Source organism: Asterias amurensis, chromosome 6 (assembly GCF_032118995.1).
Source record: "Asterias amurensis chromosome 6, ASM3211899v1".
Classification (NCBI taxonomy): domain Eukaryota; kingdom Metazoa; phylum Echinodermata; class Asteroidea; order Forcipulatida; family Asteriidae; genus Asterias; species Asterias amurensis.
Genome location: NC_092653.1, coordinates 20,842,533 through 20,867,462, shown reverse-complemented (window position 1 = coordinate 20,867,462; position 24,930 = coordinate 20,842,533). Strand labels below are relative to the sequence as shown.

Below are 24,930 nucleotides of genomic sequence, written 5' to 3'. Positions count from 1 at the left end.
TTCATCAGGAATCAGCAAACACTGAGTATACATGTACACTGCATATCTTCATCACTGTAGGGTAAACAAATCATACATAAATAATAATTAATTGTACTATCAGATTATATTGTCTTACACCTGTTTCAAACAGGCGCTCCTGAGTGGCGCCGCACCAAAATCTGACTTAAAGTACATGAAAAGTCTGAAACCTGTTAGGAGCGACTGAAACTCTGACCGCCTGTCTGAAACTGGTGTTATTTTGTGCTTCTTTACATTTGTTACAGGCCCAATGCAGAGAACATGTATAACATGACAAGTTTCTGCATCACAATGAATGAATTTGAGACCGGCGTTGCCCCAACGGATACGCGTAACCGACCTGACCAACGGCTAATGGAAGAGGGCCAGTGGGATGAGGCTAATAAAGAAAAGCTACGTCTAGAAGAGAAGCAACGAGCAACCAGGCGGAAACGGGAGTCTGAGGCTACAGCTGCAGCAGAGTCAGGTAAGTCTGCGTGGATGGGCTTTTTGTCTCCTGATAGGTTTGCACATCTTGTCTGGGATAATGTTTTCTGCTAAGACAGTTTTTCCTGGGAGGAACTGTCTCCCACTCAGTCACATTGTCTCACTTACACGGCAGCAGTTACTACTGTTTCAAACAGAGATGTCTGTAGCGGTTATTTTATTTGCTTTTCTGTTATATGTAGCAAACAAGTTGGTCCTTGATGTCCAAAAAATCAGATTAATGTAGCAAGTCTGAGAGTTATCACTTTTTCATTACTAAGAAAGAGTAGTGAGTGTTAAGAATCGTTTTAACAATGATGAATTTGGTGGCGGTAACGTAATCCCAACAGGTATAAACATGTATGTTAGAACTTCTTTATAAACAGTTATTTGTACATTAATTAATAATTCATAAATACCTAAGACAGTTTATCCATTCTGATTGGTCGAGAGGGCATCACGTGGGGGTGTTTGAACGGATGATATAACACCAGTAAAAAGTTTTGAAACATGGGCGTGACACCCGTGCTTGCGCCAGTACTTATTAGACAGTTTCTTCATTCGCCTCATTCCTATTCAATAGAGATAAAGAAACTGTCTTATAAGCACTGGTGCAAGCTCGCGTGTCACGCCCATGTTTCAACATTTTTTATGAGAGCAACAGCTGGAACAGTTTTGCCACATCACGCAATATGCGCGACGCGCACAGCAATCTCCTTATAAGGAGTTGTTTACCCGAGGGCCTTACCATTTCATAGCTGGAGGGGTGTTGTGTTGAAAGAAATCATTGACAATTATAATTTTTGCATTTATTTTACTTTTTGACCAAAAAGTGTTGATGTTTTTTGACCGAAAAGGTATTTATGAATGGGAGTCAAAGTATGTTGAATCGGTTTTCAACTAGTGGTTTAAACCCGCCGAGGCCTGGTTCTTGATAATTTACCTCGACTTAGTCTCGGTAAAATTATCAAGAACCAGGCTTCGGCGGGTTTAAACCACCAGTTGAAAACCTCTTCACCACACATCGATTCCCTTATTAAGTAGTGCACTGAGCTGCCCAAAACTATTGGGTATGCTCCACACTCATCACTACACTCATGTCTTCATTTAAGAAAAAATTATGTCATTTATGCGAATGGTCTAGATTTCTAAAACATCTGCACTAATTTCAACCCCTTAAAGATTCTTTAGAAGTCCAGAAAATATGACTGTACAAATGAATTCTTGGTATGCTCTAATTGCAGGAAAGCCATGTGAAAGTTACAAACCGATCTGGTTTGACCGCAAGATGGATCCTCTTAACAAGGCAACCACTTATGTGTATAAAGGCAAATACTGGGAATCCAAGGAGAAAGGTGATTGGGAACAATGCCCAGATATCTTCTAGGACAATATCTATAATAGATTGTGATAGACAGCTGCAAGACCCCAACACTATGGAGTCCACAATAAGGTTTGCTTGAATATGTGATTGATATTACACCTTATAAAGTAGCAACACCTCATCATCAGCAGTTAACACCTTATAAAGTAGCAACACCTCAGCATCAGCAGTTAACACCTTATAAAGTAGCAACACCTCAGCATCAGCAGTTAACACCTTATAAGGTAGCAACACCTCAGCATCAGCAGTTCATCTCCAGACACACTCATACTGTAATGCACAGCTCTGCACTAGCAAGGGACATCAGTGTCTATTGTGTAGATTTGCCCCATTTGAACCTGAATGTTCTGAGGCCAAATTTGTATGAGCAACTACATTATTGTGAAGTATGAAGTGACACTAAAGCTTAATGTATACATTAGCAGTGTTTAGTATACCCAACATGTTGATTTGAATTGCAGACAGTGATAACTTACATTTTACAAAGCATGCTTGATAGTTGTGCATGACACGATCATTTTGGCATACCTGTGATTCATATGAACACTTGTGCAAAACAGTGAACGTATTGCCTGTGAATTTTCCAATGAAATCAAAGTGATGAGAAATTCCAAGCTCAGCTGAAAGACTAGCTGCATCTACCAACATTTCACTGAATGTGTACATTGCCTTAACTATTGAAACCAAGGGAGAATGGGTGCTTTTAAGTGGGTGCTGAGTAGATCGTCTGCAGAGCTTATTGATTGTTATGAAATATGTTAAACATATTAATGTTATGCTCTCAATAGGTTGAGGAAAGACAAGGAGGGATGTACAAAAAGCAGTGTAAACCCAATTACATGTATGTACAATGCAATACAAGTAACTTTTGCTTACATTCTGATGCCCTCACAAGAGAGCCTTGTTTTGTTTTATGTGCATTCGACAGGCTGGTCTTTGTTCGGTTGTATTGCTTTATGCTCTTGAGCAAGGTGGCTGTGAAATGTGTGAAGGGATAAAGGACTTACATACATGTAAGCTACCCTGTTGATAACAATCCAAAAACTGAATTATTCAGAAGCTTCCTTTTGAACTTGAAAAATTGCCACAAACAATGAATTGATATATCTGTGAAGTACTACCATGTGTTCGTTCTGACAAAACAAAATCCCATCACTCAATTCTCAGCCGAACTGACATGCACAAAACCTATGACAACAAACACTGTAAGTTGTGTTTCTCAAATATACTGTTTACTAATTTGATGATAAGATTTGCAACACACTCATATAGAAGAGTTTTGTTAATAGCCCCCTCTAGCATTGGATGATAAATGCATTGGGTCTGGATTGTGATGTCACACTTATTGTTAGAAGTGAAATGTTTGAAGTTTGGAGTAAAGTATTCAGAATCATCAATTTTTAAAGGAAACATGATATGATGTAAATGATGTACATACTGCCATATTTTATAGCTGTTTCGGAAAGGCCTGTTGAAGATAACAATGACTTGCACTGTCTTTACCTTCCTAGTGTCTGGAATCCACATAAGCTTTAGGTTGTGTCTGACTTGATGGCTATGGCTGTGGCTAACCTTGCGGCATCATCAGTTAGGTACATGAGGTATTGATTTACTATTTGAACATTGACAAATAATTAAGTAAACAATACTGATGGCTTAGGGCAATAAGGCCTCGAGTTTCTTTGTTTCTTCCATTAAAGGGCAGTTTGAAATGAGCATTGTATGGGAATAACAAAGCCAATACCATGGTTACATGATATATATTGAAATACCATGCTAAGCATTGTCTTAAAAGTGCTAGTAAATGATGGAACTAGATATGCTGTAAAACATAGGCCCCTACCCAGTTTGTACTAATTATGCTTGAATTCATGTACATAATACAAATATATCATGCGTGAAGGCTTTTATTATGATGATTTGTGAGATTATGATATGAAGAGACTGTGTACAAACTATGCATTGCATTAACATGTAGTGATGTAAGCAGTAAGGATGTTCCTTTGGTAACAAAGCTTTACATATTGAACCAAATAATATGAATTTAAATACATGTACGTCTACATTGTACCGGTACCTAATCTTTTATAAACCTGTGTATTGCTGCAGCTCTTTCAGCTAATTTGTTGTGTTGTTATATAACTTCCACTTTCCACTGTCCACTTTCCACATACAATGCTAGCAAATGAGTCATTGACCTGTAAGAGAAGAATCCTGAGAGTGACAGTGCAGACCAATTCAGGTAAAACAATACTACTTGTATTGAAGATGCAGTTTTCATAGGCTATTGCATTGGCTTCCAACAAGTGTTCATGCCAATTGGTATATTGTGGTCCAAACAACTATGATATGATGACAATTTGTATTCGACTGGATCCGACTAGCATGGATGTAAATGTATCAGTCTTTATTACAAACCTAGACATTAAATGGTTAAATGAAAAAAATAAGGTATTGTTTCGCGGCAGAAAAGTGTGGCATTTAGGCAGTCACTTTCTTAGCAGTTTGAAATCACTTTGGATATCAATTCAGGCGATAGAAACGTCAGAATGCTTGGCTCAGAGAGGTGCATTATGGACTCATGGGGGGAAAGCCTCAACATCTTTATTTTTAGCTGGACCTGTCTGACAAGAACAATCTACATTACAGAGTATATGATGTTACCACGATGATACATTAATATCTCACAATGCAATGCCTCAAAATACATTATGTACACATGCAAAGAGTTAAATGTATTGTAAATGGTAAGCCATTGTTGCTAATGCTCATCACAATGCACTGTAACCAAGATGAGAGTGAGTCAAGGTGAGATCTGGGCCATGCTGATGGTTTGCTTACCACTTTGTGCTTAGGACTCAAATTCCTAGTTTTCTAGAACTATGCTAGCGATGTGTAAGCTGAGAATCCTCATGCATTCCAGTCTGCTGTGAACCAATGATAAAAGGATTTCTTTAACGTATGATATATGACAATTAAACCAAATCGACTGCTGATTTTTATTTTCTGAAAGCATAGGCCTACTTTATATACAGTTACCAATGAAGATGTCTGAAATACTACAATATGCAAGATATCTGTCCCACATCTAGTTGTTTATTGAAAACTGAAGGATGAGAACAACGGCGATTTTCCAAATAGTACACACAGCTGAAATGCTCAACATTAGACTCATTTTCACAAATGGCAACATCTTTACATACCCAAATGTTAGTTCCTGTTTTTGTCAAGACCACAAGCTGAAGTTGATTGCCATTACTGATACCATAGGTTGAATGCAAGCCAGATTGTTTGAATAGCTTAATCAGCCCCATCTTTTGTTATGTAGACTCTTGCATGCTTTGTCTTCATTTGCCTTTCTTTATATTCTCAGATCTTCCATGTGGTTTTGCTTTGTGGACCTTACAATATGTGTTGTATGATACTAATACAATATTCTTCTCAATAAGGTCAATTTAAGAATGTGAATCAGTATTTAAATCCATGTATGCTTAAATGTATAATGGATTGGACATTAATTTAAGAGTATAAATATTTAAACATGGCATGCTTGTATAATAAAACTGTCAGAAATTTGTTGTTTCCAATCAGGATAAAAGAGCATCATTCTGTTTTAATTGTACAATTTATTATATACGGCAGTTTGTTTTTGAATATGTAGCTTTGATTCAGAAGTTTTGTTTATTATGAATCGACAAGTATTCCCAAAACAGTGCAAGTGGTACACCTTAAAGGACATTGGGGACTCTTCATCTTTGATTCAGTATTTCTCCTGTACCTGTGTGCTTATGTTGGTTTGTAGATTGATTATCTGCAGAGGGTTGTTTCAGTGTGTCCTTGATGGTTGTGTCATATTGTATCTCACATTGATGTTTCTCAACCCTATCAGGATTTAGTTTCTTAGATGTCCTTTTGCCTTCAGAGTTTTGTGTCCATATACATTATTGTGTAAAAATGTCTTGATTTCCCAGCGATATATAGGTATACATTACCAGGCAGAATGGTTAAGTTTTAGTTTCACCATAATGTTGGAGGGTGCATCGTCTATTTGCAATAAGGCCATATCCTTATTTATGGCTACAGTTACGGCTATGTCTGTTGCTAAGGGAGTGCTCTTCAAAGCAAAATGACTAAGAAATCCAGCTGTAGCCGCCAGTTCGGACATAGCCTGGGGAAAAAATAATGACAATCATTCAGGGCACCATAGTTCTGATACATAATATTTTTAATTCCAAGTTTACTGGTGTGTTGACCACAATGATCAATGTTATGCGAGTCACCACTGCTCTTTGCAGGTACAGGTTCTAATTTTTCCTGATGACATTTTGCAGGATTTTCTCACTGATCTTATCTTATGAACCAAATGTGTTTGTACAAACCTCACAGGCTTGCCAAAATAAGCAATTCAGTCATTAAAATGATGATGATGCGTATGGAATTCATATTTATATAATTTATACACTTTAATTTTGTTATTATTTTAAGTTTACCATAATAGTCACCCAACAGTGCCTGTAGTAAAAATAATTTTCTGCAATTCCTGATGTAGGTTACTAATTTGAAATGCAGTGAACAACACATGAATTTCCTGACAGAATCTGCCCAAAATATGCATTTTGTTAGTGGGCCTAGCTCCATTCTCCTTTTGGGAATTTGTCATTAAATGTGAAGATTAACCATGGCTCGCTAGTCCTCTTGTATATTGTAATGACACTAAAACAAGTGCAATACTTGTAACAAGATGAAACTTAATTTCTAAAGAAAATATGAAAGTAAAACTATTGATTTGAAATTTATTGCTCTGGTTTCATTTTGTACTTAAATCTTGTAGATTAAAATAATGATAAACATAAAGTCCATATTCTGCCAGGAATTATTGTGAAACATACTTTTTTGGAAAGTCATTCGCTTTAACTAATGACGGCACTTATGCACTAAAATCTTGCAAGATGTCTATTGCCTAATTGTAGAGGCATCACAAGTGGCAGAGCTAGTTCTTTAATAAAAGTTTCTTGAATCAGATCCTAAGTGGCTTGCCTTAAGCCTGGTTCATACTTGATGCGAATGCAAAGCAAATTTTTATGTCACATGGCTGTTTTCGCTGCAAATGTTTTGCAGTCATGAGAGCAGAAGTCTCGAGGGGCCAGCACTCTCAGGGGGGAAATTCGGAATAGAGTGGGAACGCTTTCACCCCGACAGACATTGAACGACTTGTCCACAAGTCTAGGCCCGTCCCGTGTGTCTACCGTCTCAAACAAAACGCGTGTTGACACGTTTACGCAGGAGCCATAAGTTTGGACGTAAAGCTAATAATAATAAGGGTGGTTGATTGGTGCTCTGAAAGCAGTAAAAAAAAAAAAAAAAGAAGTGCCTCCATAGGCTAACAAAAAGGGCCTGAAGAAAAAGGTGCTATGTAAAAGAACAGGGGCAAGTCAAAACAGCTTCCACTGCTCAAAGGTTAGCACCTACTCCTTCCCGTAAAGCCATCACAGATGGAGCAGTGATGACAATCCCTGGGAGGGTGTTCCACATTGAGCCAGTCCGGGAAGAAGGAGAATCCGTAAAGCTGGGTGCGGCTTGTAATGAGTTGGAACTTGTTTGGGTGGTATGATCTTGTGCTGCTGGGAGGCATTGGTGTGAGGTAGACTGCAGGATTGATGGCGACTACGTGTATGTTATAGTGCATTTTGTAGAGAAGGGTTAGGCTTGCAGTTTGCCGTCTCCATTCTAGAACTTTCCATTGTAGATCTTGTAACATTTTGGATACACTTTCCGTTTGGTGGTACTCATGGAGGACAAACTTGGCTGCACAACGTTGGAAGCTTGAGATGTGCACCCTTTCATCATATTAAATGATCTTTAGTAACAATGAACCAGTATCATGAGCAGGGATTCATTTACTTTTTAGCATGGAGGAAATCCCTCAATTAAATTGCGCTCAACACAATCCTGAAACACCACGTGGCTTTTCTAGTAGCGGTTCTCGGGGTGTATGACCATAGATGATCGTGACCTGTGACAACACATGTTTACAAAACAGCCACAGACTTCCACAGGCATGATTTGTATACACAAACACAGCCCAATTGAAGAAAACGTAAAATCTTATATTTTATGGAGATCTAATTATCAACTTTTGATGATGAATTGATAGAAGGGCCGGGCACATCTCAAAACTTGTCCAGCTTTTACACTCATAATTCTTGGATTTTATGTGGAAATTATGATACATTAATGTCCACTATCCCATAGGACATGTGCAGTATCTTGCCTGCCAGAATTCCCCAAAATGTGCAAGATGCACACTTGTTATAAACAAAGTTCACATGGATGGTCTATTATCTTGAGGAGTGACAGCCCGATAGCTAGCACGGTTCGTGGTTAATTGATTAGCGCGTCGGGATGATAGCGCGCCCTCTTGTGGCAAATCCAGGCGAATCTTAAACCAAGACACCACCACCGTCAGTTGCGCCGCCCACCGCCGATAACTTTTCTCCGTGGAGTTCAATCTGCAGTGACTGGCGTTATTATTATTACCTTCGATCCTTCAATTTTCAAGTGCAGGTTTGTTTGTTTGGTTTGGTGTATAGCCTTCTCTACTGAGTAGTGAATATGTGAGTGTGGGTCATACCCCCAGTCCAAAAGTGTCATGTTTATCAACCCTTTATTATGTTTTTGACCCCCAAAACTTTGAAGCTTGATTCCCTTTACCATGATGAGACCGTGAGCTCCACTGGTGGTGTGACAGAAGCTCTGCTGTTTATACTGTATTTTCGTCAGGCTTAATCATGTTGAGAATAAAGTTTCCTGACGCAGGAATATTTCTCAAACATTTATAAAATGATTGATTTTTTTTGTATAAATCACTAGCGCATTAGCCATTATTAGACGGAAAAGGAGACCCAGTAGACATGAGGACGTACGTCATGCTCATGAACTTTGGTCGTGTGAATAAAACATTGTATGCATAATTCATGTTTGATGTCGGGTCAGATGTCAAATCGAAATCGAGGCAAAGCGGGTTAGGGTTAGGGTTAGGGTTAGGGTTAGGGTTAGGGTTAGGGAATGACCTTACCTACTCCTAGCTAGGAGTAGACCTTACCTAAATGTTTTATTCATATCACGGTGATGACGTAGGGTCCTCTACTGGGTCTCCTTTTCCGTCTACCATTTATTAAAACACTATTATTGAGTTTCTTTCTCCTTCAGGGAGGGTCATTCTGTGCCAAATCACTCAAATTTGGTTTGGAAAAGTTTCCGTATGGCGCCACCACTTTTTCATTCGATATGAAATAATTTAGTATCTAATTTACCTCAATGAGATATCCTTTTTTGTAAAAATGAGTGAAAAAGTGGTGGCGCCATACGGAAAGTTATCCTTTGGTTTACATAGGGCCTACCAGTTTATGGGGTATTAAACTATTTACGATAACGTTACGTTTTAACGCAACTACTTCTAGAAACTATAGGCTCCCCCGTGAGCCTTGTAGTTTCTAGAAGTATATCGCACTAGCTATCAAGGCTCAACAGGCTCAAACTTCAAATTTGATTTCAGCTCCATTCGATTAACGTTTTTCGCGCTACGTATGGGCTCTTTCTCAATGATTTCGGTCAAAATATGCCTGACCTACGATATCAACTGACCGTAAATTGGTAACCATTGGGTCAAATTAGTTGAAATTGGTGTCTTTGGAGATGAAGTTGCATTTTAAGCTTTCCAAATCTGCCTTTATTGTGTTTGTAATAACATGATTAGGTGTGATAACCTTTATGTGACCATGGTGACCTCTACTTTGACCCTGAATTTGACCTTGTGGATCACATGATCCGGTGATTAACTTCAGTGAAAATTTACGAAAAATTAGAGATACATTATTTTTGGCGTGCTTTCAAGCTCAACTAAAAGTTGCCCAACATGTACTTGCCTATTTCTATGCAAAGTACATTACATACCTGTTCATACGTATGTATATCAAGCAAGGGCATTCGACCCAATGGATTCGCCATTTTTGTAGTCAATGTCAATGTGTGTTAAAAATTCAGAAAAGTGCGCGATTTAGGCGACGCTGCATTTACACGTAAACCTATTGACCACCAACATGGTGAGCGTTGATCTATTGATATAATGTAATGTATGAACAGTTATGTAATGTGCATCTTTGCATAGGAGGCATGAGTGCAACAACTTAAAGTGGAGCTTGAAGGCAAGCGAAAAAATATAGTATCTCTAAATTTGTGTTATTTATTGTGGAGAAAACAAATCATTGCCTTATCTAAGACTACAACTTTCGGACACATTTAACATGATCAGTCTGAATGTTAAAGTCCCAGAGGATCTTGATGACCTGGTTGGTCTCTGTAACTTTCTCCGGAGCATGGACATACCATTTTGCAGTCACTTGGACACCCCATTTCTTGCACAGATCCCAATGAAATACCTTGGCCAACTTGTCATGTCTACCTTTGTACTCCGTCTGGGCCATCTTACTGCACTCGCTGACAATATGAAAGACAGTCCCCTCCGCTTGTTACACATCCTGCACATAGGAGAGACTTTCGCTTTCTCTATCCTCGCCTTCATTACATTTGTCAGACGGTCAGACTATTTTTTTTGAAGAATTGTCAGACTGACAGGTGGTTGAGTTTCTGTGATTTTTGTGTGTTTATTTATAAAACAAATGCATCATATTCTTGCATAATTTGACAATCTAAGACCTATAACAACATTCGTTGTACATTGATGTATTTCGCCAGATTCAAGATGAAACGTAATGATTTTTATGAAGTGAGCGGGCAACAGCAGGGATACGGTCAGCAGGTATGTATGGTAAACAGAAAAGGATCAATGGGGGGGGGGGTCAATTTCAGGATCAATTATGAACGATCAATGTCAGGATCAATGTCAGGATCAATGTCAGGATCAATGATGGAAAATCAATGTCGGGATCAATGTGTGTGATCAATGTCAGGATCAATGATGGAGGATCAATGTCAGGATCAAAGATGGAAAATCAATGTCAGGATCAATGTCAGGATCAATGATGGAAAATCAATGTCAGGATCAATGTGTGTGATCAATGTCAGGATCAATGATGGAGGATCAATGTCAGGATCAAAGATGGAAAATCAATGTCAGGATCAATGTCAGGATCAATGATGGAGGATCAATGTGGGGGATCAATGGGGGGATCAATGTTGGGGGATCAATGCCAGGATCAATGGGGGTGATCAATGTCGGGATCAATGTGGGGGATCAATGTTGGGATCAATGATGGGGGATCAATGCCAGGATCAATGGGGGTTATCAATGTCGGGATCAATGCGGGTGATCAATGGGGGGGGGGGGGATTAATGTCGGGATCAAAGATGGGAAATCAATGTCAGGATCAATGATGGAACATCAATGTAAGGATCAATGGGGGTGATCAATGATGGAAAATCAATGTCAGGATCAATGTCAGGATCAATGATGGAGGATCAATGTCAGGATCAATGATGGAAAATCAATGTCGGGATCAATGTCAGGATCAATGATGGAGGATCAATGTGGGGGATCAATGGGGGATCAATGTCAGGATCAATGTCAGGATCAATGTTGGGGGATCAATGCCAGGATCAATGGGGGTGATCAAAGTTCAAGTGGTCTGAGACAACAATATTTGTTGCAAATAAATTATTTTGTCAGTTCCGAAAAACGTGTGCTGTCTGTGGACATAGAAACACTTGAGTAACCCATTGGTTGAACAGCCTGCTTATGCAGATTCAGGGGAAACTTTTTAAATTGTGGGGGGCAGACTTAAAGGAATGGTACACGTTTGGCTCAAAACAAATATGAACTTAAAAACTGACTTGGTAGTGAGCATTGGAGAGTTGTAAATAGTATAAAACATTGTGGGAAACGACTCCCTCTGAAGTGATGTAGTTTTTGATAAATAGGTAATATCACACTAAAATAATAAAAGACTTCTAGCTAGAAGTCTTTTAATCCTATCTGAAAGCACACAAATTCGTTTAACAGGGGTGTTTTTTCTTACATCATTTTCTCACAACTTCGATAACCGATTGAGCCCAAATTTCCACAGGTTTGTTATTTTATGCATATGATGGGATACACCAAGTGAGAAGACTGGTCTGCGACAATTACCAATAGTGTCCACTGCCTTTAAGAGCAAGGGAAAACCACAAACTTACTTTTTCTATGTGTGGTAAATTTTTGATAGGCCCAAGGACAGCAGCAGATGACACCTTCAATTCAGCCTCACCAGAAGCTGAATGTGATAACAAGCAGGCAAGCTGAAGCGATCCGTACCGGTGAGGATGTAGGCTTGAACCCCATCATTGCAAAAGGTGCTCCTAAGAAGGTTAGTCAAAAGTTATGTAAAGAAAAAGTAAACTGAACAAGATAAATCTACATGAAATACGTGATATGTACTATGTATACAAATATCAAAACCTGGTTCATGGTACTTTAATGGAGTGTTTGGTAAAGTTAGCAGTGTTCTCCAAACATGCATTTGGGGAGGGTGGCCTGCCCTCCAAAGGTGAGACCGCCCTGCTAAAATAATTGGTCACCCTGCCCCAAAAATTACAAACAGACTATTTTTAGCCCGTATTAGCTTTAGACTTCCAAACTGCAGCATCGGAACTGTGATCCTTCATTTCAGTATACAAACGTTACGACACGATGACGTCAGTTTTTTTGTAATACCGGATATATCAAAATTTTTATATCGAGTATACTCGAATACATCAAGTTTTTCCTGTGTGCAAAATGAAGCCTAAAAACATTGTTTTGATATATTGAAGACTAACAGTTAAATAGGGTTGCGGCTTTCGGCTTGATCCTTCGCGCTTACTGTTAGACTAAACAGTATTAGATTGCATCGCCCAGCTCTGTTTTGTTTACAACAAAGAAAATACGTGATTATTGTGGCGAAAAGAACTCCATGCTCCCAGCCCGCATCACCATCCTAGTGTGTCGTGGCCTAGCGGTTAAGAGCATCGGATTTTAGCTCTGGTGTTTAATCAGCAGAGTGTGGGTTCGAGTCCTGGTTGTGACATTTGCTACGTAAAATTGGGGAGGTAGTGTTTTATGCCCTACCAGCCAGGCTTCTAATGGATGATACGCAAGCTTGCATCCGTTTGGACTATAAAGGGGGTAACCCCTTTTCAGCCCTAAGAGCAGCTGGCAACGGCCCCTGGCAAAAACACATTGTAGCCCACACCTTGAAGTGGCCTTCATGCATTGTGTGTCTGGGGACTTGCATAAAAATTAAAAAAATAATAATAATAATAAAAAATGCTCCGGCTTCCAGTATTTGTTTACACACAAAGATACCATTATGTGGCTAGGACACAATCTCCTCGTACAGCATTTGTTCTACACTGTTTTGCACAGTTTGGCTCTGTAGTGTTTTTATTGCTCCATGTATGAGGGAATGCAGAGGAACCAGACGCTTAAAAGGTACCATTATGTGGCTAGGACACAATCTCCTCGTACAGCATCTGTTCTACACTGTTTTGCACAGTTTGGCTCTGTAGTGTTTTTATTGCTCCATGTATGAGGGAATGCAGAGGAACCAGACGCTTAAAAGGTACCATTATGCGGCTAGGACACAATCTCCTCGTACAGCATACCTTCTACACTGTTTTGCACAGTTTGGCTCTGTAGTGTTTTTATTGCTCCATGTATGAGGGAATGCAGAGGAACCAGACGCTTAAAAGGTACCATTATGTGGCTAGGACACAATCTCCTCGTACAGCATCTGTTCTACACTGTTTTGCACAGTTTGGCTCTGTAGTGTTTTTATTGCTCCATGTATGAGGGAATGCAGAGGAACCAGACGCTTAAAAGGTACCATTATGTGGCTAGGACACAATCTCCTCGTACAGCATCTGTTCTACACTGTTTTGCACAGTTTGGCTCTGTAATGTTTTTATTGCTCCATGTATAAGGGAATGCAGAGGAACCAGACGCTTAAAAGGTACCATTATGCGGCTAGGACACAATCTCCTCGTACAGCATACCTTCTACACTGTTTTGCACAGTTTGGCTCTGTAGTGTTTTTATTGCTCCATGTATGAGGGAATGCAGAGGAACCAGACGCTTAAAAGGTACCATTATGTGGCTAGGACACAATCTCCTCGTACAGCATCTGTTCTACACTGTTTTGCACAGTTTGGCTCTGTAGTGTTTTTATTGCTCCATGTATGAGGGAATGCAGAGGAACCAGACGCTTAAAAGGTACCATTATGCGGCTAGGACACAATCTCCTCGTACAGCATCTGTTCTACACTGTTTTGCACAGTTTGGCTCTGTAGTGTTTTTATTGCTCCATGTATGAGGGAATGCAGAGGAACCAGACGCTTAAAAGGTACCATTATGCGGCTAGGACTCAATTCTCCTCGTACAGCATACCTTTTACACTATTTTCTGCACAGTCTGGCTCTGTTGTGTTTTTCTTGCTTTTAATGTCTAAGGGGATGCAGGAGGAACCATACGAAAAGGGACAATACTCGGCTATGTTCAGTTTACGTGGTCAATGGGACAATTATTTTCTGTATTTTTTCCGCTAAAGAGTTGCATGCCTGATTTTTTGATATTTTCGATAATATCAAATTTTTGGTATTTCCATATAATTAAAAAAGTGACATCGTCGATATTGATGTCAAAAATATATCGAGTATTTGAGTATTTTCGATATATCGACGAACGTTAAGACACGATTCACACACAACCCTGTGTGGCACAACTGTTTCAGCCGTTGCTCTCGACCAATAGGAATGAAGAAACTGTCTTATAAGAACAGGTTCAAGGTCGCGTGTCACGCCCATGAATTAACACTTTTTACCGGTCATAAACAAAGGTTTATACACACCCACGTGACGCGCTCTCCACCAATAGGAATAGCGAAACTGTCTGAGGTATTTATGAATGTATATTAATCTTTCTTTTAGGCAGTGTCGTGCCAGGGGATTAATAACATTATTCTAAAGAAAAGGTTTAAATCTCAAGTGATGTCATATATAAATGGGCGCCAGTTTGATGACATCATATCAATGAGCGCCAGTTTGATAACGTCATGCCGCCCTTGATCTAAGTGTGTTCAAGTGCACACAATCGTCTGATTTTGAATGGTTGATTAACTGAACGAATTGCATTAAGAGAATGAAGTTTTCCAGTTTTGCATGATTTAGACTAAACCCAGCCTAAATTTGCATGCCAAGTATCTTTTATCTGTAACACTCCATTAGTTTACAACTTGACAGTTCATTTTCCTGATATTTGACCAATCTATGTCATTAACTTTACTACTGACTGCATAATCTAACAGGTGGATCCTGCACTCGTAGAAGAATTCATGTTGGGAATGAAGAATCCAGTCATGGCGCTTAATGAATTCTGTCAGAAACAACGACTGTCGATTAAGTTCCAGGAGGAAGCAGCTTGCTCTTCAGGGAGCTTTGTCAATCTCAAGTTTGGCTCAGTTGCTATCGTTGATGGGGTACGACATGCACAAGGTCAGTAGGAGTTCAGTAAGGATTAAATAACAGCCAAGTACTGACATTGTGCAAATTAATTTAATATTTACGGACTGTATCATTGTTAGGGGTTAGTGTTTATTTATTATCTGTACTTTCAGTACCTGTACTGTAGTATCAGCCTATGTATTTACCGTTAGTTTTGTAAACTTATGGACGATTATCTGTGTAACCAACCATTTCAGAAAACAAAAATAATCACATGTCAGCGCATGTGATAAGTGCGTGTGTGATAAGCGCATGTGATAACTTCAAGCAATTATTATTATTATTATTATTATTATTTTTATTATTATTATTAATATTTATTCGCCATAAAACACTACAGAATACAAACATAAACTAGACATGATTGCATTTGTGCACAAATGCAGAGCTGTTTCGATAATAACATTTTCAAATTTCTCAACTGAAATTGACATTTTAATTATATTCAACCAGTTATGACCAATCCTGGCTATTTAATTTTTTTTTTTAGATTATACCATGTACAGTAAGCAATTAATGAGTTAAAGGTGCAAAAAATGAAAAAAAAAATAAGAAATCATGTGATGACGTCATTATGACGTCATTTTAAAATTCACAAGAACTTGCGAATATCTAACAACCTACCAAGTTTCAACAAGGTCGAATTATTACTTTGGGAGTTATACGACTTCAAAAAGTGCACCTATAAGGCCGCGTCATGTGACCCCCGATGACGTCATTGATCTGAAACTTCACACATATGATGCCTGCCTGACAGTAAACGTGTGTGTGCGATCGCTTATTGGGAACATTGCAAATTAGTGCGCTTAAAAAATTGGTCCTTAAGATGACAAATAAAAAAAAAACTACACATGATTGCATTTGTGCACAAATGCAGAGCTGTTTCGTTAATAAAATTTTCAAATTTCTCAACTGAATTTGAAATTCTGTTGGCATCAAAGTAGTTATGATCAATCCAGCCTATTTAAACATTTTTTGTTTGGGTTATACCATGTTCAGACAGCAATTTATGAGTTAAAGGTGCAAAATAATGAAAAAAAATCATAACAAATCATGTGATGACGTCATCATGACGTCCGTTCACAATCCACAAGAACTTGCCAATATCTAACAACCTACTAAGTTTCAACATGATTGCATTATTACTTCGGGAGTTATATTAGTTCTAAAAGTGCACCTTTAAGGCAGCGTCACGTGACCCCTGATGACGTCATTTATCTGAAACTTCACACATATGATGGCTGCCTGACAGTTAACGTGTGTGTGAAATTTGAAGTGATTACAAAAAACTTCACCACACACATCTTCAAAAAGTACATTTTAAGGAGTTTTCAACCTGCCGCTAGAGGGCGCTGTTGCATTTTGTGACGTCATCGATATTTTTTTTGAACTGCCCACCCTTGCCAGGCACTAACATCGTTGAAAGCAACTTCATAACTTTTACCAATTTTGAATTAGAGGGCCACTTCCGGTTTCGACCAAAAATAGAGGTCATGTGAGGTCACGCACACAAAACAAAATGAAGACCTAATATATCCCTACCTTATCCCGCAAACAGAAACCTACGATCTCATGTGGCTGATTTGATATAGATTTTTAAGCATTTAACATAAAACACCTTTAAGATGATGTCACGTGACTTCAGATGACGTCATCATGACATAATTGTTCAAGGATCATTATTGCACTAATACCTTTCATCCCTGAAAGTTTCATTGCAATCGCTTATTGGGAACATTGCAAATTAGTGCTCTTAAAAAATTGGTCCTTAAGATGACAAATAATTTTTTTAAAACAACAATAAGCAAAAAAACTTTAACAAAAACAAGAGCTGTTTCGCTGCGCTGCGCTACGAAACAGCTAATAACAATAAAAACTTTAACAAAAACAAGAGCTGTTTCGCTGCGCTGCGCTAGGAAACAGCTAACAAAATAAAAATCCAGGGACATATGCCTGGAATTAAAAAAGGTTTACCCCCAAAACTGTAGCCCGATGGCCTTCAATTCCAATATCCTAGCCATATTGAAAATCTATAACTTTTAATAATAAGTCTGTACAATACAAATAGAAAACGATAGAAAGACGATAAAAAGTAAAAATGCAAAATGACTTCCAATGCAAAATAACCCCCCAACCTAACAAGCAAACATTAATCCAACCCATCTAAAATTAAACAGAAAAATATATATTCATTAAATGCAAAATACATTTTTCTAGTGTCCTAGAGACAAGAGAAACCCTTATTTTGAACATCTCCGTTGCTACTAGAGATAACATGTTACTGCACAGTTCTGTCCTGAAATCAGCTGGCATGACTATTAGATCAAAGAAGTCAAGAGACAAGGAAACCTCATTTCTTACAAAATAGTTGCTAGAAAATGTTCCATCAAAAGAAATATTGCAGGTAGAATTATAGGTAAACTCAAAAATCACATCGATTTCAGCCTAATTCAAGAGAAAAGCGAGATCCTGCGAATCACATTTGTTACCAGATCAAAGTGTCGATAGTGAAGTCATAATTAAAAAGACCAGCTCTAAAACTAACTACCGCAGAATGATTTCAACAAAATTCATCGACCCCAGAACTCAGAATATTTGGCAACAAGTTTTCCTTTATTCTAGGGAAAAACAGTTTTAGTAGTAACTTGCTCGATCCAGATGATAACAACTTCTGGTTCAAATCACTCGCTAAAATACCCCACAAATTAACACCTGAACCAACACATCTTAAATTATACTGTAAAAAAATCTTTTCGTTAATGTAGGGTATTCTAAGCATAATCAATATAGTAAAACTAGCGGAAACTCTGGCCTTTCTACGCGCTGATCCCGCTAGTTGAGGTAATCAGGTGTTTGAGGCAACCCCCAGGAATACCTAATTGTTTTTTTGTTGTGTTTTTTTGCATTTTGGTGAGGTGTACGGAACAACTAGCAGCACCTCTAGTTTTTGGTTCAGTCTTTTTTTAGGTGTTCAGACCCTGCCAGGACAACTCTTGTTTTGTTTTTTCTTGTTCATTTTTTTTGTTCGTTTTTTTTTTTTTTTTTTTTTTTTTTTTTTTTTTTTACTTTTCCTCTCACAACTCCAGAACCTTCAGACTTCAAACAGAGTATGCCCTTGACTATCAAAAGACAAATTTTTTATTTAAACAAATCTCAGTTCATTAACAAACCAAACACCAGCTTTGTCAATCTACACATCATTTTAAAGACACTGGACACTGGTAATTGTCAAAGACCATTCTTCTCACTTGGTGTATCTCTACATGCATTACAAAATAACAAACCTGTGAAAATTTGAGCTCAATTGGTTGTCGAGGTTGCAAGATAATAATGAAAGAAAAAACACCCTTGGCACATGAAGTTGTGATGCTTGATTTCGAGACCTCAAAATCTAATTCTGAGGTAATGGTTTCGGTAACTTAAATGGCTTGAGACCATACGTCATTAATTTAATGGAGTTTACATTTTTTAAGTTATCTCTTTCTACAACTACACAGGCACTGGGAGAACAAAAAAAGAAGCTAAAAGTGATGCTGCCAAAAATGCCCTATCCAGTGTACTGGGTCTGACCCCAGATGATGTCCATGAACCAGAGTTAGGAACTGTGATATATGACAGTAGAGGCCGCAAAGTTACTTTGTTGGAAGAGAGACCTGTGGCTAAATCTATGGTTGCACATCCTGACACAGAGAAGAGCTATAGTAGTGGTGGTCATTATCAGCTGAATGCAACCCATGCACCTACTGTCACATCCAAAGATGCTTGGAATATCAATAAGCAGGAGAACTATGCTGAGTATCAAGTCAAAGTGGCTCAACAGGCAGACATGGCTAAGCAGAGAGTCCAAGGTAAATAGGAATATCAAATCACTTTCACTCAATGGTATTAGCTAATTAATTCATTGATTAAATGATGTGATTGTGTGGATTAAATGGTCTTCAAAATTACACATAATTGGGAGTTATAAAAAATATGATAACCCCTAAAAGAGTCCCTGCCTGTAAGAATGTACCAAATTAGGGGGGGGGGGTGTGATTCATGGGTTCGCAGATCTTCTTCTAAAAAATTAGAGTGATACACCATCATACCAAACAAATAAATCCAAAATTTTAGTTTGCTGACGCTTTCGATTTTGGAGTTACCAGTTATCAAAATTTGGGCCAAAAGACCCTCGAGAAACGAATAGTACATTCCCTGTAAACACAAAAATGTGCGCCATGCTCGTCCCAACAAAAGTAAAACATTTTTTGAAACCTCCAGTTGGACTTATAACAAAAGTATAAAAAAAAAATTGGGATCTCGTTGGCGCGTTATGTTACACGCACCTGAACCTTTGACGAACAGTGCCCTCGTGCCATTTTCAACGCTACATAACTCAACGCGCTTATAAGATCCCATGAATTAAACAAGTTCACATGAAAGAGCTTACATCCCTTAAACAAATTTTAGTGCAAAGTGCATGGGATCTCGTTGGCGCAGTGAGATAATAGAGGTCAAAGTTCAAATTTTACCAATATATTGCGTTTCCGCTCCTCTGTAACCTCGTGCGCCAACATGATTTTTTTTTTTAATGACAACAGGGTGTTGGAACAGTTTTCATCTAATGACAAATGAAAAAAGAATCTTGGGATCTCTGCAACTTGCATGTCAAAAGATTTTTTGAAAGTATTGCCATTCCACACATTTTGGCCTAAATTGGCCCAACATTCGCTTTTCTCATCACTGTAAGTATCTGTGCCAACAAGATCCCATCAATGTTTTCTTGTATTTGGTTAAGTTAAGTGTTCCTTAACAGATTTCAATTGAAAAATAACTGGGATCATGTTGGCCCACCAATATAACAGAGGTCAAAGGTCATATGAAACTACACTACTGCCTATTTCGGGCGATTTTGCGTCGTCTAGAAATCCACGCGCCAATATGATCCCATTAAATTGTCTGCGTTTTATGATTATATAGATACTCAGACACACATAAAAAGCAAAAACCAAATGGGATTTGAGTGGCGCTAACAAATATTACAGATCAAAAGTTCACAAGACATGCCTATACTTACGCATTGCTGTGGCAACAGAAAGTGAGAAGTATCCCCCAATTTCAAAATGTTGGCAAACCATGAAGGGGATGGGTCTCCAAAACAAATTTGGTCCAGATATAGATTGGACTTGCTTTTACAAATGGTGTTAGTTTAATGTTGGTGGGTAACTGTTGCCAAGGTCAAAGGTTACAAAGAATATGGCTGTTTTTGATATTTTCTGTCAAGAGCCAACTTCAGAGCCTTTTCAAGATTTTATTTAATGAACAACATTAAACTAACACCATTTGTAAAAACAAGTCCAATCTATATCTGGACCAAAATTTGTTTTGGAGACCTATCTCCTTCATGGTTTGCCAACATTTTGAAATTGGGGGATATTTCTCACTTTCGGTTGCCACAGCAATGCAATGACATGCAGGCACGTATTGTGACCTTTGGTCTGTAATATTTGTTAGCGCCACTCAAATCCCATTTGGTTTTTGCTTTTTATGTGTTGCTGAGAATCTATATAATCATAAAACGCAGACAATTTAATGGGATCATATAGGCGCATGGATTTCTAGACGACGCAAAATCGCCCGAAATAGGCAGTAGTGTAGTTTCATATGACCTTTGACCTTTGTTATATTGGTGGGCCAACATGATCCCAATTATTTTTCAATTGAAATCTGTTTAGGAACACTCAACTTAACCAAATACAAGAAAACATTGATGGGATCTTGTTGGCACAGATACTTACAGTGATGAAAAAAGTGAATGTTGTGCCAATTTAGGCCAAAATGTGTTGAATGGCAATACTTTAGAAAATTTTCAAAAAATCTTTTGACATGCAAGTTGCAGAGATCCCAAGATTCTTTTTTTCATTTGTCATTAGATGAAAATTGTTCCAACACCCGGTTGCCATAAAACAACTTTTTGTTGTTGGCGCGCAAGGTTACGGAGGTGCGAAAATGCAATATATTGGTAAAATTTGAACGTTGACCTCTATTATTTCTCTGCGCCAACGAGATCCCACGCACTTTGCACTTCAATTTGTTTTAGGGATGCAAGCTCTTTCATGTGAACTTGTTTAATTCATGGGATCTTATAGGTGCGTTGAGTTATGAGGCATTGAAAATGGCACGAGGGCACTGTTCGTCAAAGGTTCAGTTGCGCGTAACATGACACGCCAACGAGATCCCAAATTTTTTTTTTTTACTTTTGTTATAAGCCCAACTGGAGGTTTCAAAAAAAAAATTCCTTTTGTTGGGATGACCTTGGCGCACATTTTTGTGTTTACAGGGAATGTACTATTTGTTTCACGAAGGCTTTTAGGCCGAAACTTTGATAACTGATAACTCCCAAACCGAAAGCGTCAGCAAACTAATATTTTGGATTTATTCGTTTGGTATGATAATGTATCACTCTAATTTTTTAGAAGAAGATCTGAGAACCCATGAATCACCACTTGGTACATTCTTACAGGCAGGGACTCTTAAATTGATCTGAAAGCCTACATCTTAAATAGTTTGACATTTAAAAAAGTTGTCATCCAATATCCCTATCCAAATAAATTACATTAAACATCTAATGACATATAAAAACTTGACATTAATATGGTGCTTTCTAACAAATGGGACAACTGGGTTGAACGATATTTTCATTTTTGGATGCGTTTTTTTTTTACTGTAGTGCAGGGATGTACTGTTTCATAAAGAATGTATGGTGCATTGTACTTCTTTATATCTAAAAAACACAGTGTGTTTGGCTACATAGTGCACATAATAGGCCAATTCATATGCCAGGATTTTGGACTGTTGAGGTTTTGAGCCAAAAGTTTCTTAGGACATATTATGGGGAAACTTTGTGTGGACAAGCCCTTTTTGACAACTTATTAACTCCAGAAAGCTACAAATGGCACCACCACCAGAAGTACTAAATTAAAAGCAATACCACTATCTTTTCTGTTAAAAAATGTGTAATGTGGGTACAAATTAAAGTACATTAATTATGGAGTTGAGAAGTTGGAAGTGCTAAATTGAGTTGATTTTGTGTTTGTTTCAATGGCAGCTGTAAATGTACAAGAGAAAAAGACTCCTCCTGCACCATCCCCTGCTCAGACATCTTCAATAACCCCTCTACAAACAGCTGTACCATCCCGTGTAACGACAGCTCCTGTGAACCACTTTGGCAGGGGTGTCCTCAACCAAGACATAATGAAAAACTGTTCCCAGGTTGTATCACCTGGTCACCACCAAGGGCAACAGCAAGCACCTTATCAGCATGGATATACTGGTATACAGAATGCAGCTGATCAAGGTTACCAGCCTCAAACAGCTGGTTTCCAACCACCAAACGATACCACTAGGGCACAGTCTTCACACAGCACTCCCTCAGTCGGTGTCCAACATGACAGTGTCCCAGGTGGTAAATCTAGTCAAAGTGCTCCATCTGCCTGGAGTGTTGGTATTAATTCAGCTGACCAATCTCAGAGGCAGTGTCAGCAGAGTTACTCTGATGTAGACTCATGGTCTTCATCAAGTAGTGGACAAGGTAGCCAAGTAGCAGGAGGGTATCTCCACCAGGGACAGTCAGGTTCATACACAGTGCCAGCAAATACCAATGCATTCCCAACATTAAGTCGTGACCCTGCCGGTTCTAAACCACATGCATCTAATTCTAAACAAACCTCCAAGTCCAATCCACAGAGAGGGCAGAGTATTAACTACCAGCCTTATGTTGAGCCATCCTTTGATTTTGAAGGTGTTCCAGGTACTGCGTTTCCACAGTTTGGGGTCAAAAAAACAGTTACTGCTGCAAGAGTCCTTGGTCAGCCACAACAACCAGGTTCTTTCTCATCATCTCATCAATCTAGCTCCCAAGATGGCTGCTTTCCTGATCAATCAGCCTCTGTAGTGTTATCAAACCAGGACCAATTCCAAGCTGCCTCTCAACAGAGCCATACAACAAAGCCTTACCCCTCGGAGTTTCATGCTACTCAGCCACAAAAACCTCAACTCCCTGTATCTCAACCCCATGTACACCAAAGTCGTGCTCACCAACCCAATGTACCCAAAGTTGTTGCGTCTCAACCAAATGTGCACAATACCCATACACCTCAGCGTGACCCTCAGCCAACACCGGTTGCAAACACACAGTCTATCCTGAGCTGTGGTCCGACAGTAGCTGATCAAATTGGTGAGCTTGCTACAAGTATCCCCAGAGTTGGAGCACCGTTTTCAGGCTGTAATCGGATTGAGGCACGTAAGAGCTATGCTGCATTTCTGCTGCAGAAAAGTGAGTTGGAGTTTCTGTAATCAATAAATAAGATGTTCAAAGTTGCATAACAACCTGTAATTATTGCCTTATGTTATTATGAACTAACTGACTTGCTTGCAATCAATTTTGTGATAATTGCGTTAAAGGGTTTTGGTACTTGCACCGTTTGAAAATAATGATTGTAGAAAGCCTAGTTTTTGAGAAATGAGTAAAACAATGTCATGAAAATACGTTTTTACATGCTAAAATAATGTTTGTCTCATGATCACTGAGACAAAAATATGTTTCATGACATTGTTTTACTCATTTCTGCAAACTACATCACCTCAGCAAGTAATATTTTCAGGGAAGCTTTCTACTATCATTATCTTCCAATTGAGTAAGTTTAGTGTAAATCTGTACACATTGTGTTTTTTGTTCAACAAAAAGTACAAAGACCCTTTAACTGATTTGGTTTCTATATTTTCAGGTCCAAAAGGGAAACATGAGTTGATAAGTCTTGGCACAGGTGTAGGAGCAATTAATGGGCGTAATATCAGCAGTGATGGACGATGTATGATAGACCTGAATGGACTAACCATTGCTCGTAGAGGTCTTCAGAGGTAATGCGTTTTATTTTGTGGCTACTTTCATAAAAGCTGCTTAAGTAGAGTAAGGTTACCAGCCTAAATCATAATTCTTTATGAGCAGGCTTATTGGTTGAATTATTGCTGTAAAGCAAGTCACATTTAGATTCATGAAGACAATACATGTTCAAACCTTTGATTGGAACAACAAATATTGTAAGGATGATGCAACACTGCAGTCAATATACATTGTTATACCTCGGTAACAACTGTGAAGTTTGATTGGTTCAGAACCAATCATGTGACGCGCAAGGAAAACGCATGTTACATAGCTCGACAAGCCGGGTAACATGAAAAGTGATGTACACCGGTGTACATTACCTTGCTCGTTCGCAGCATTGGTCGATTTCCAGCGCTGTGTACGAAACAACTGCAGGTTCGAGAAATTGTTTCTTGTTCGTCTACTTATTAAACAATGAGTAGTCCGTCGTAATAATGTTTGAAGATGACAACAGAACTTCGAGAAGAGGACGAACAATTATACATAGGTATAACAAAACAATTGTTGCACGCTGTGACTGGGGTCCATGGGTTTTGTACACCCTCGAGGGTAAATGGCACCCTCAGCTTCGCCTCGGGTTCCATTTTCCCCCTCGAGTGTACATAAG

General features: G+C 38.6%; 2 protein-coding genes across 4 annotated transcripts in view; both read left to right on the top strand.

The window, feature by feature from the left end:
- LOC139937962 (oxysterol-binding protein 1-like) overlaps nucleotides 1-3,071 on the top strand; it is a 34,985-nt gene extending 31,914 nt beyond the window's left edge. For both annotated transcript variants that reach the window (XM_071933272.1, XM_071933271.1), the window contains exons 12-13: nucleotides 267-487; nucleotides 1,731-3,071. In XM_071933272.1, the coding sequence (XP_071789373.1) occupies nucleotides 267-487; nucleotides 1,731-1,873 (364 nt within the window). In that variant the 3' untranslated portion in view covers nucleotides 1,874-3,071. The remainder of the gene's footprint in view (nucleotides 1-266; nucleotides 488-1,730) is intronic.
- Nucleotides 3,072-8,340: 5,269 nt separating this feature from the next.
- Nucleotides 8,341-24,930, top strand: part of LOC139938065 (uncharacterized) — a 30,457-nt gene continuing 13,867 nt past the window's right edge. The window contains exons 1-7 of one of the 2 annotated variants that reach the window (XM_071933435.1): nucleotides 8,341-8,434; nucleotides 10,625-10,688; nucleotides 12,091-12,231; nucleotides 15,205-15,391; nucleotides 18,898-19,248; nucleotides 22,488-23,714; nucleotides 24,166-24,298. In XM_071933435.1, coding sequence (XP_071789536.1) covers nucleotides 10,632-10,688; nucleotides 12,091-12,231; nucleotides 15,205-15,391; nucleotides 18,898-19,248; nucleotides 22,488-23,714; nucleotides 24,166-24,298 — 2,096 coding nt within the window. In that variant the 5' untranslated portion in view covers nucleotides 8,341-8,434; nucleotides 10,625-10,631. Of the gene's footprint in view, nucleotides 8,485-10,624; nucleotides 10,689-12,090; nucleotides 12,232-15,204; nucleotides 15,392-18,897; nucleotides 19,249-22,487; nucleotides 23,715-24,165; nucleotides 24,299-24,930 lie in introns of both variants that reach the window. The other variant, XM_071933436.1, reaches the window with a different exon arrangement.